General features: G+C 39.2%; 1 protein-coding gene across 2 annotated transcripts in view; it reads right to left on the bottom strand.

Moving 5' to 3' along the window:
- Nucleotides 1-12,700, bottom strand: part of GRB10 (growth factor receptor bound protein 10) — an 88,123-nt gene that overhangs the window by 9,451 nt on the left and 65,972 nt on the right. The window contains exons 5-10 of one of the 2 annotated variants that reach the window (XM_074146223.1): nucleotides 11,186-11,301; nucleotides 8,312-8,386; nucleotides 5,114-5,251; nucleotides 4,392-4,502; nucleotides 3,218-3,316; nucleotides 62-139 (exon numbers count right to left, since the gene is read on the bottom strand). In XM_074146223.1, coding sequence (XP_074002324.1) covers nucleotides 62-139; nucleotides 3,218-3,316; nucleotides 4,392-4,502; nucleotides 5,114-5,251; nucleotides 8,312-8,386; nucleotides 11,186-11,301 — 617 coding nt within the window. The remainder of the gene's footprint in view (nucleotides 1-61; nucleotides 140-3,217; nucleotides 3,317-4,391; nucleotides 4,503-5,113; nucleotides 5,252-8,311; nucleotides 8,387-11,185; nucleotides 11,302-12,700) is intronic. The other variant, XM_074146224.1, reaches the window with a different exon arrangement.

The following is a 12,700-nucleotide window of genomic DNA, read 5'->3' as shown; positions in this document are numbered from 1 at the left end:
TGCAAAAGCAAATGTATCTTTTCCAACATCATACATTAATGAGGTAAAGTTCATTACTTACTACTGGAGTGGAAAAGTGTGGAAGCATGGCTTTTCTCTGCTGGGGAATTCTGTAATTCTGATACAGTAGCATTCCATACTGCCAATAGAAATGCAAGGACATTATTATTATTCAAATATATGCCTTAAGAAAAAAATGTAGTGATTTAATAAAACCACACCACTTACACACAATGTGCCACTCATTTATTATTTTCATGATCAGAAGCTGTCCCAAAGCAATTTGCATTGAGTAATAGTGATTGGCAGGTGGCAATTGAGCAGTAAATATGCACGACAAGTTTTATTTAAAAGACAGCACTTTTACAAGCCCGAGTGAAACACACAAGAAATTTCTGCCACTCTCAGCTATCACCATGTTTTCCTTGTAGAATACAAGTTTTCACTCGAGTCAAAACACACATATTAACTCCTCTTCTTTTTACCCTTAGTAATGAGAACTTAAAAAATTCTGCATTAAGACATTCAAAATCAGTTTTCATAATGATAAAAAATAATAACCTTTCTAATTTTTTTCGTGGTCAGACTTGATGATTTCAAAGGTCCCTTCTAACCAAGAAGATTCTGTGATTCTGTGTAATTCATTGGCTCTTTTAATAAATTTCACCAGGAAATAACACTTTTGGTACTCTTCCCATCCTTATAAAAATAAGGTGATTGAATTCCAGTCATGCTCCTTGTTGAACATGATGAATTTTAGCAACGCCAGTAGCTAAGATGGTAGGAAAACACCTACTCAGTGCCTTCCCCAAAGGCACAGTGCTAAAGTATAGCAACATTGCTTACTGAATGTTCTAATTGAAATGGTAGATATAATTTTGTAAATAGGGTAATATATGACTATGGAAAGCTAAATCAGTATGTCAATAAAAAGCAGGGTCATGGCCGCAGCCTTGGGGCACAGCCTTAATTTTCCCTGACTACACACCTTTAATCATCTTTCAGTGTTCCTTAAAAACAAACCCTTTTTTCCCTGCTAGCGTTAGCTGCCTAAGGGTGAATGTTATATGGCAGTATACAGAAATTACTGCCATACAGTACTGTTGCTGCCACGCTGCAAAGAAAGCTTCCTCTGAACGGTCACATCAAGATGCATGTCTACATATTTGGTAAGAATAGCTAATTCTGTACACTGTGAAGGTTTTTCTTTGCCATTCAGGAACATCAGTGCCTTAACCAGTGCAACTAATTTCTTTAGAACAAACAGTGTCTTCAAAGCACAATTCACTACAATTATCTGATCCTCTGAGGACTTTCTTCACAATGCAAAATTCTGTGTAAATACAGAAAATAAAGGACAGCTGAGAAGAAACAGTTGGAATTGCCTGGGGACTAGAACTCTTACTATAACTGTTAGCGTGTATTAAACAGGAGTCAAGTCAAGTAAAATAACTGGAAAGCAGATTGTGACAGCCAACTGTGGTATCAACTCCACAGAAATCAAATACGCATCTTGTAACTGGGATTGCTCCTTGCATCCTGGCCCATACTATGGGTAGTGCACCTGCTTTTGTAAAAACTTAAAATAGGAATTTCTGTACTGCAACACAGAATCTCTTACAATTAAAAAATGAGATAATATTTGGAGAGCATTCAAAGAGATGTACTGTGGTTTGGAAGGTGACCGCTTAATGTAGATGGAGAACAGGCATTGTGTTTTCATACCCACAGGCCCAGGAGTCCAATTTGCTTTCCCTACACTTACAGGGTTTTGCATGATGGACAGCCTGCGTGGGGAGAGGAACAGGTAGTTGTAGCAAACATTTGCCACCTCCTGAGGATAAACAAATAAGAGAAACTTTTTTGAAAGGGAGTGGAGGAATAAACAATGCTCATGCAGCAATGGGAATCTTTGTGGCTTCTCCTAGTCAATGTCATCCACGGACCGGGAAGCGACAAAACCTCACACCCTTTCTGATGCTCCCGCTCCCTTCCAGCTCCTTGGATGCGTGCTGCAGGAGCGCATCTTCCTCAGCAGGGAGGTGTGAAACGCAGTTGGGGAAAAAGGGGATTTTGGGAGAGAGGAGTGTGAAGGATCTGCTGATGTGGGCTGCTACTTTGGCAGGAGTGGCGACTCTGTCCATTCAGGTCAGAGAGATGAAGTGCTCTTAGTGCTCATCGGTTACACATCCCATTTTGGGCACAGCCCGGCACACGGCAGCCACCAGCAGGATGCCGGTGTGCTGACCTCAGGGGCAGGAGGGAACAGCAAATCTGAAATTGTCGGTTTGCTACAGAGAGCGCTAAAGTGGACTGAACTCAAGGTTCTCCATCCTATTTTGGCAGATACGTGTCTAGTATCAAGTACCTCAGTACTTGTGCATGTCTTTTTTTTTAATCACATTTTGTCACACTTTGACACCGAATATTAGAGCGTAGGATAACTGCATGGAAGAGAGGTGGGATTTTCACGGGCAGTACATTATCTGTAGGTATTTATTATATTTTTAATATATGTGTATATTCACTTGAATATGAGAGAAGATGTAGTAAGATTCAGAGAAGAAACCAGTAGTTTTCAAGGCAGCATCTTCCGGGAAAGACTTAAAACCAACCCAAAACTTCTGCACATTCCCCTCTGAAGATCTGGAAGTTTTCTGCTTCAAAGAGCACAAAATAGTCAACTTTCTCCTCAGTTCCCTCCATGCCGATTTTGTTTCAAAAAAACTGTGAAGTCTCCTACTATATTATCAAGAAATCTCATTGTTTGCTCTCAGATATGGTAACTTTCACCAAGAGATAGGGTTGCTTATTTTTGTTACTTTTTTTAATAGGACCTTTAGAAAACTGAAAAATTTGCAAAGTCTCTAGATAGCACTCTCTTCTACTTAAGATAACCATTTACCATTATCAAAACATTTTCTTTAGCTTTCTGATAACTTGCAAATAGCTTGTTAAGCAATTTTTTTGATTCATTCACAGATCATAAATTTAGCTCCAAAACTAAAATTATACTTCATTCATATGTGGAAGGAATTGAGCTCAGTCTGGTGCTTAAAAGCTTAGAAGAGACAGGTCTATCTGGCATCTTGCTCTTAGCTGCATCAGTTTGGAGACAGGTAATGTTTAAGAACATACAGGTATTTTCTGAACAACACAATAACGAATGCAACTTAACTACAGGTGTAGCTCTATTCACAAAGAAGAGATTAGGTACCTTGAGGAGTCGAAAGGCAGTCATCCAGCACGTCCTGCTTTGCTCATCTTCAGCACACAACAACCTCAGTTCCTTAGTTTCATTTCTCACTCTGTTGGGCTATCAAGTATCAGAGAGAAGTCAGCTACATTCAGTAGAAAACCAACACCACTAAGTTTACTGCTGACTAAAAGCAGGTATAGTATTAGTCCAAGAACTGGCCAGAAAAAGCTCACACCACCCTGAATTAAAGCTCAGGGGAGGCTGAACATGCTTTGAAAGAGATCACTTTCTCAGCTGGGTCCAGCAAGATAAATGTCAGTTCCTACTTTGAAATACCCTGCAGTTCTGGCAGTTTATAGGAATAAGGTACTCAGGCCATGCTAGAACCAGAACCAAGGTGTCTGGATTTTTGTTTTTAGAACTGTGAGAAGTTTTACAAGCCCCCATTTCGAGACGAAGAACCAAAGTTTCCGTAACTGAAGGTTACTGAAAGTCTGCTTTATCAGTTCAGGATCTGTCCTGCAGCCAGCCTCTACCCTCTGAAGCAAACCCATGGTGTTCAGTTCTGGAATGGCTGCTAGGAAGAAGGCTGCTTCACTGCTGTCAATAATACCAGCTCCCAGCATTATTTTCTCCTCAGAAAGTTACATGGAGCTTTGAAATACTTTCCAAACCTATCCATCTGCACAATAGTTTTTAAAATTCTCAAAGGCAACTGTTTATTCTTATTTCCATTTTCCAAGACAATCTTCTTTAAATAAATGCAAGCCTCTGGCCTACTATAACGGTAAAATTACGCCCAATCGGAGCTTGATCCTTTGTTGCTATATAGTTTTGGTGCTCGCTGTCCAGACAAACTTTCCTATTCAATTAGAGTGCTTGGAAAAAAAATTTCATCCGTGAGGTGAACCAGGGCCACTTCACAGGCACACCATGCTTCGGCACTGAGCTCATCTTGCACAGAAATTTCCCAAGCCAAAGGAGCACCAGATAAAGTGTTAAAAGTGTCACATAAAATGATGGCAAGATTCACAGGACATGCCTGCCAAATGAAAGACGTTAAAGATCAAGTCCTCATGTCAGAAATGCTTGCAGAGTTTTACATACAAATCCCACTTAGCTGGGGCTGGGGGGGAACACTGAGCTACCAACACTGTCTTGAACTTCGGAAGAACTTTACGAGAAGAATTACCTTTATACAAAATCCATACTCTGCAGGTGCGTTGTACAACTTCTTGCCTGCTATCAATGAGAAGATATTGCTGTCTTCTAGGTCAGCCAACAACTGCAAATGTCTTGGCTCCTGGGGAAATAATGTGTTTTATCATAGGTAAGTGCAAGATTTTGGAAGAAGTTTTGCAGCCCCTCAAGACCAACCTCCAACAGAGGGCACTGTACCAACACTGTGCTCCTCTCTCAGGCAACCTGAAGTGGACAGTGTGTCACCTTTTCAATATCAGCCCACTAGCAGAAGGTGCTTTATACAGGAAGCTGACAAAACAATTATTCAAACACATCACATGAAAAATGGCATAACCTATTACATCGCTCCCAAGGAATCTGAAAGTTAGATAATAGAAAATATTGTTTAAGGTATCATTTAAACTGTATTGATGAACCGTGTGCTTGGAGAGCATGATTTCTCTTGCTAACCTTGTTAGCATGACTTCAGTAGCTGTAATTATGTCGTCTGGCTAGTTTGGTTTTATTGTATAACAATGCTATATAGCTATTTTCATGCATTGAGAGCCCAGGGCTTGATTGTCATTTGATCATGGCTTGCTTATCCTTTTCTATGCGATAAAAAAAGGGAACACTGTGTGCGGATATTTAAAAACCAGCAAAAAATACCCACTGTAAAAGCAGAAAATGCTTTCACATGCTAGTACTGTGCAACTTCTTTTTTAATCTTACCTTTGAAGTTCCTTTTGTAGAACAATAAAGTCCTGATCTCCTCAAACACACATACAATTTCTTCCATGATTTCCTACCCAGTTCTTTCACATGCAAGAAACCTTGAATTTCAGGGCAGCTACTGGAGTTTAAAAAGTTCTGTTGGAGAGGAAAATGTAAATGAGGATTGTGTACTATGGATGGTTCATAAAATTGTCACTGCATTTGCAGAACAGAGAAGCAAATGGCAAATCACTTTGATGACTTGGGGCGTAATTACACATTATGCTTAAACTGACCTAGACGTTTAAACTGATTTACAACCAATATCCCTTCTCCTCTCGTTACATCTACCTAGCTAACTCCTCCTGCCACTGACATCTTTCTGTTCTCTGTGTCAATACTTAAATCTCCAAAAGGCAAACCATTTCTCTGTATCCCCATTCTTCTTGCACTTGGCCCGAAGGGTCACAAAGCGAGCTTATTAACTGTTAAAATAATACCTTGTCACAACAATTCTGGCAACTAGTCTAACTTGAAAACATTGGCCAAAATCTGCAACTTTATCCCGAGGTTCTAGAATGCAAACAGCCTATTTCAGGATTTCCCACATTAGAGTCTTATATAGCACATGCACCTGTCGCAAGACAAGAGGTATGACAGACAACAGAATATTTAACTCAAAATGAAACACAGAGCAGTCAAGCAAGTGTCAGCAATTATACTAGGCTTCAAGATCCAGAAGTATTTAAGTTCTTGACATAATTAGAGGGACCACATATGGAGTCATTTGATTTGCGATACATCAGGAAGGAAGTATTAACTATGGTTAGCAAATTGATGGATTGCTCCCTTATTACAACAGGCCAGATTTTTATATGACTGACTTCCTCAGTAAGTTAAATGCCAAACTAATAAATTCAACTGTAGGAATAAACCCAGTTGGCTTAGAAGCCTCTGCAATTCTTGGAAGTTGTGTTTTGGTGTTATTTGGTGGACAATGCCCACAGGAAACAAAACCAAAAATCAGTGTCCTGTGTCAAAATTCTTAGTCTCATTAAAACCTAATTTTTTTTCCGGTCCTTCTCATCTAACAGAATGGAAAAGAACAGTCAATTTTCCTGCTATTTGTAGTGTGAATCTACTTCTCAACTGTGAAAGGGAAAGACGAAAAGAACATATTCTCTCTGTCCAGCTACATAAACCAAAAGTAAACTAAAATGCAAGCTTTTTTTGCATATCTGGGCCAGGCTGACACTAGGAAAACCAGATCCCGCTGTTTTTAATGCTACTGCATATGATATCGTGAGATGATATTTCATACTCTTCCGTATTTTGTGTGTAATTAAAAACAGTACACTTGCTCAATGTTTGAGGTGGCCTCAGATGCAACACACTTAATGACCAATAGACTGCAGGAAGTTTACCTTCAACAAATTACAACTGTCATTGAAATTATGAAAAATGGCTGTGTGGTTTTTTTAAAAGAAAAGGGGTATTTAATATAAATGCTTTAAGGAAGATTGTTTTTTTTAAGGTTATAAAACAAACCAAAGAGAATGTACCCATCCTCTTTCCCCCACGTCTCATGCTCTTAAACCCCTGTAACTTATGCTTCTCCAGGACTGTACCTAACTAAGCCTTCCCAGAAGCAAACTCTTGTATCTGACAAGCTTGTAAGGTTTTCCTTTCCCTACTGCTTGAGTTACCCTAGGTTCAAAACTTTTCCACCTTCAAGAACATCTTGCTCTTTCAGGCAGTCCCACTGCTCATGTTAACAAGCAAACTCAATTCTTCACTTAACACTGCAGGAAAAAGGGTCCAAGGTGTGAAGACCTCTGTTCCTACCAGTCTGTGGCAATGCCTGGTCACGACAGTTTGGGTTTCTGACTGCAACCTCACTGCACGTGACACTCATTTTTCATTCCACGAATTGGTTTGATTTTTGTTTCATTTCCCAGTGGAGAGTGGATGCTACTGTTTTAAATTCTTCTCAGTGAACCTGGAGCCAGTACTTGATGGATTTTGAGGTGGTTACTGGACAAAACGAGTGCACTGGTTCAAAAGTCAGTGGAAACTTGTATTTAAACAGAGAGTCAGTGCATATTTGCAAACATACAAAATGACAGAAATCAAGCTAAAACCTCAGTTATTTGTATGCATACTTTCTTCACATATTTGTGCCTTCTGCTTTATAATTTGTCTGTTATTTGTGGTACTGTCTTCCAGGCATCATGGTCTTACATTCTTAATACAGTACACTTTTAATAAACCATGTTTTAATTTGGCCTCATGAGTTGAATGTTCCCCATTTGAGAAAACAACTAAAGTGAAAAAAATTTAGACTACAAGGTTTAGATCCAAGTGCTTAAATTGAGCGGTTTAAGTGAATGAGTTACTGGTCAGAGAGGTAGCCCATGCTTCAGCACCATCCTTGGAGGCCAAACAACTGTGCCACCACCACAGTTCCTTCAGGAGCAAGCAAGAAACTGTACAGCGACATCAAAACTTCAGTAGAAATGCAGTGCACATGCCACTGCCACGCAGGTTACACAACTTTACATATGCATAAGGTACACACCCCTGTAATTTAACTTGGAGAGCTTTAAATGGAATTGCTTTGCAAATAGTACATACAATTTTCTGTAACTATTTGCACTTACTTCCTAGGGAATTATTTTTCTATATAAAGAAGCAGCTAGTTGGCTGAACCATGGGGAAATTGATCCTTATTGTTAATTCTCACCAGGCACAAACATGGGACATTAAAAGCAAAAGCAAAACCTCTCAGCATCTCTAGCCCATCTTCTAATCTACACACATATCTTTACACTTTCTCCTATGCTATGATGTGGAGTATAGAGTACTTCTGTTTTGCTTTTTATAAGGTATATTTGTTTTTCTAGAAATTTATCTGCTAAGACTGTTTTAGGAACAACACTAGGTGGCCAAACCAGGTACCCACAGAGTAAGTTGAATATTAATGGAACAAATATGTATGAACATAGCTATGAATACATTGTGTTTATAACTTACACCTCAATGCCACCGGGTCAGATCTTTGTCAGATACTTTCAACACTTGTACCGCATGCTAGCTTACTATACTGGTCTTTCTCTGACTAGCTATTTCCAGACCTTTGAATTCTCCCTTACTTCCTCTGAACCTCTCCCCTCCAGCTCCAAAACTTTCTTTGTCCATACAGATAGCTTACAGTACCTGCAAAAGTTGTGACTGTGGGATACTGCCATTTGTTTGCTGGCACCAGGCAACCATCTGCTCTGGAAAGAAATTCTAGACACAAAAAGAGAAGAAAATTGGAAGTCACATTATATTTGAATACTTTTACATAGAACAAGTGCAATTTTCTTGTAGTCATTAATTTTTGAATCTATCACTCTTAAATCAATTTGGATATCTCCTGACACAGAAAGTAATACCAGGGCTTCCAAGTGCAGTTCTTCCCTTCCTTCTGCTCACCAAGTGCCAATGCAGACAGAATGTGGATTTTTAAAATATCTAACATGCAGCATTTGCTAAGTGCGTTTTCCCATTGCTTCCTCTTCTACTGAGGGCTTTTGGGGATCCCTAACACCCTCTACTTTCTAGAGAAGGACAGCATGAATGGTCCTGCAGGTTGGATGTGCGGTGACTCCTTGCTTAGAGCATATTCTGCCACCAAACTTCTGTGCTTTCCTCTCCATCCAGTAAGGTTGTTCAGCAAACAAACTCTCTGCAACTCCATGTGGAAGATGGAGAGCAAGAGTAATAACAAGTTTTCTCTGCCCTCACAGGGATAAGCTGGATGCAAATGCATTAGAAGAAGTCTCAGGCAGGGACACTGCAGGATCTCCAGGATGTACACCTCTACCTTTGACAGCACTCTCTTCCTGTCCAAAATACAGTTCTTCAGTACTGTATCTGCTTGACCCTAAAAGCTGCTCAGTCCCTCAGAAGGCTCCAAATGAAGTGCCATTCACAGACGTTAATTATGAGAAAGAGTATGACTGTTGATGCTTTCACGTGGTTGTTCAACAGCCAGGTTATGCTCAGGGCTTGAAACCCTTCAATCTGTCAAGAGAAAAGTCCTTTGCAAAATCTACCCCTACATGTTTATGTTTCAGGGTAACGTTACAGAGCCCAGTGTTTTTTGTTGCAAGGATAGGTCAGCATACATGCCATGAAATGAAATAATAAAAACTGAATGAGGACACATGCAATAATTAGGCTCTGTGTCGTATGCCCTGCTTCACGTGCTAGATTTGAATAATCTTAAAGCAGACATCTACCGCCTTTTCCCCCATCCCACAAACACAGAAGCAAATATTGTTTAACACACAAGCAGGTGCTTCTACAGTGCCTTTGGATTTCAAGCATCCAGTACAATATCTCATTCATACCGAATCTTTGCATGACTAAGGTCAGACAGTTTTCTGACTGCTAAACTGATGACCTGACTTCAGATTTATCCCTCCAGTTCCCCTTTTCATTTGCCATGTTTTAAAATGCCTGTATAATTTGGTACACTGAATTTACTACACACAGTAATTACATGAAGTCATTCTTGAAGTTTTTAAACATTATTTGAAGCATGAAGACATGCAGAAATGCCTGAAATAAAACAATGACTGATTATAACAAGATGAATCACAACAAAACGTTTCCAGTTTAGAACATTTGTCACTCTTCAGGCAATATAAATTTCAGTCTTTAGGGCATAAAGAGAAGGGCTGAAGAGGAATCGCCCTTCTGCCAGGTAAGTTGCACAATGAATTATGAAAGCTAACATTTACCAGCCTCTCGAGTAGAAACAGTGCCATATGGCAACAGCTAATGCAACGGATAGGGAGCCTTCGCATTCTTACACCAAAAGAATGATTTATTCTCTGATTGCAGGAGCCTGGGACTGAATGCCAAGCATTCTGGGTTTTACTCCCATGCTCTGTTATTAATTAAAGTATACCACATGAAACCGATGTGCTAGCTTCTATGATACCAAAATTTCTGTACAACACTCAGATGTTCATAGGTTATCAGATGGGAAGATCAACAGAAGTGAAGAATTACAAACACTCCATGTACAGAAATGTTTCACACACTAAGTCAAGGCACAGCCTCTGAAACAAGCACTAGCAGATGACAAATGTACGTGCAAGCACACATGCGAGGATGTAGCAACTGTGCATTAGTGTCTATGAGGAAAGGAATGAATTTATCATCCGCAGTAACTTCAGCAATGAATTTGCGTGTGACCTTATGGATCTTTTTTCTTCTGGCACCACAAATGCCCAACTGACCCAAAATCTGTTATAACCTAAACCACCTCTGCATTATCCTTCTCCAGCTATCTAGATGGGTGGCACCAGCTGACACCGGTTCATGTCAACAGTTCGTTCCAACTTAATTGTTTAGATAAAATGTGAAAAATTATCCCCAAATAAGCAGTTACACTGCAAGCAGTTTAAAATTACAACATTCAAAGGATCTTACAAATCAAGGAATAAGTATAGCTATGACATACAATTCTTTTCAAGCATGGATATACATGAGGACCTAGAGAGAGCAAGTTACTATGTTCAGTAAAGAAGGCAGAGCACACTAGTAAAGCACAGCCACAGGTAAGACAATGTTCAATATACATAACGATAAACTGGAAATTCCTTGTATGTACTAAGTGCTTTAGGGTTTAGTCAGGTTTTTTTTTTTAATTATTACAGTCAGAAATTGAAAGGTTTGGATACTGGATGCTATGCGATCAATTTGCTTCAAATCAAGTAACTTTGAAGATAATGAGTAAATTGCACTTCTGATTGTTTTTCCTAAACCAACAAAGATTTCCCTGTCTTGGTCACTCTCCAACATAACAATAGTCATTTTGAAATAAGTATATTTGGTAACTTGAAAACACTTGAGGTTTTTAGGCTGGGAGGAGAGTACGAGGAATTTAAACACTGGTTAAAAATTCTTTGGAAAGAATTCTGTTTGTTAGTTGTTTTTTTTTTTAATAGATGTTTAAGACATAACAGCGCCTAGCAATGCTATTGCAATCCATCCCTCTCTCTGTGGTGTAAACAACTAAGTAACGAGACTCACCATGGGATTTTTGAAAAATTCGTATTTTGCGTAATTCTTCCTGAATAAAAATTTACTTTCACTTCCCATTGTGGACTCAACTTGAACTATCAGCTCATGATCTTCCAAGCACCTCTCTGTGAAAAGAGAACATGATGTTAACACACATAGCCAACCAGCAGAAGCAGCAAGACCAACTTCCAAAGAATAGGAGTAAAACAACCAAGTGTAATTTTGTTACCTTTTAAGAAGTTAACAAAACATATAGCTTTTACACCATACTTCCATGAGGCATTTAAGTATTACAAATTTTAACGTTATATGGCAGTGTTCTTCAAAGATTTCCTACATCACGGCTTCATAAGCACAGACTTTTGAGAAAGGAAAGAACATAAGATTTTTTGTGTGTGCAGTAGCCTAAATAATACACATGAACCTCTTCTTTTGATGCTGGCTATATGCTGTGGAACTGGCAAGGTGGACAGATTTAAGGAGAAAAAAGTTGTGGCAAGGCCACTGTTAGGTGTTGAATCATCACAGAACTACAGTGTCCTATTTGATCACACTCTACATAAATCAGTTCATTTCAAGGTGAACTTCAGGCCTTTATTGTAGATGCTAGACAATGGGGTTTATTATGAAAGAGGTCACAGGATCTACTTTACAGGAATACTGACAGAGACAAATGTTTTGTACACATGACAGGGCAATTTTCTGCTCTAGATTTGGTTACAAGGTAACTCCCCACAACCACCACTTCTCTGGTCAAAAGAATGGCACATCAAAGCATGAACAGATAGCTTAACAAATCCAATTCACTGAAAGCAATAACTCGACAGAAGGCAACTGGGCTAAGTGTGCACTACTTAATGAACTCACTATCTTGGCAAATCTTCTAAGGTTTACGAGAAAATGTTTAGGTATTTTTCAAAAGTTTTAATAGTCAGTACTTTCATCCCTTATATAAAAGGAAATAAAAAATGAGGTCAAACAAAAAATAAGTGTTGCAAAGCTCTATCCATCATGCATGTGACTTGCTGCCCAAGGAAGTTTGGAGAGTCCCTTCCCCACTCCGTGTTCGTGCATCCTTGCATTCTCACAGTTAGAAATGCCAGGCTGCCACCCAAGTTCTCTTGGGGTGTTTTCAGGATAGAAAGCAAGCAATCACTGGTATCTCAAAAAGTAGCAAGCTCTTGAATGTCACTTGAATTATTCAATTTAGCAGATTGATATAAGTTCTTTGACTGAAAATTTAGCCTCTCTCTGAATGATCCCATTGTCTTTTTCACCTGCATTTAGATTGTCAGTCACCATCAGCTCATTGACGACTTCAGCATTTACCATGCATATGAGATGTCCAGCCTTGCTATAAATTGTGTTTCAAGGGGTTAACATTGAAGATTTTCCATACTGGCCTGCTCTCAAATAAAGAGCTGTTTCTTAGGGCATTAGCCATAACTTAAGGAGTAGTTCTTTGACTAACGTATGCAACAATACTGCTGTTGGTAGCAGTTAATTAAGGACATTTTGCACCAT

The sequence above is a fragment of the Numenius arquata genome, chromosome 4 (assembly GCF_964106895.1).
Source record: "Numenius arquata chromosome 4, bNumArq3.hap1.1, whole genome shotgun sequence".
Taxonomy (NCBI): domain Eukaryota; kingdom Metazoa; phylum Chordata; class Aves; order Charadriiformes; family Scolopacidae; genus Numenius; species Numenius arquata.
The sequence above is the reverse complement of the archived record's forward strand: the minus strand, read 5'-3'. Positions and strand labels throughout refer to the sequence as shown.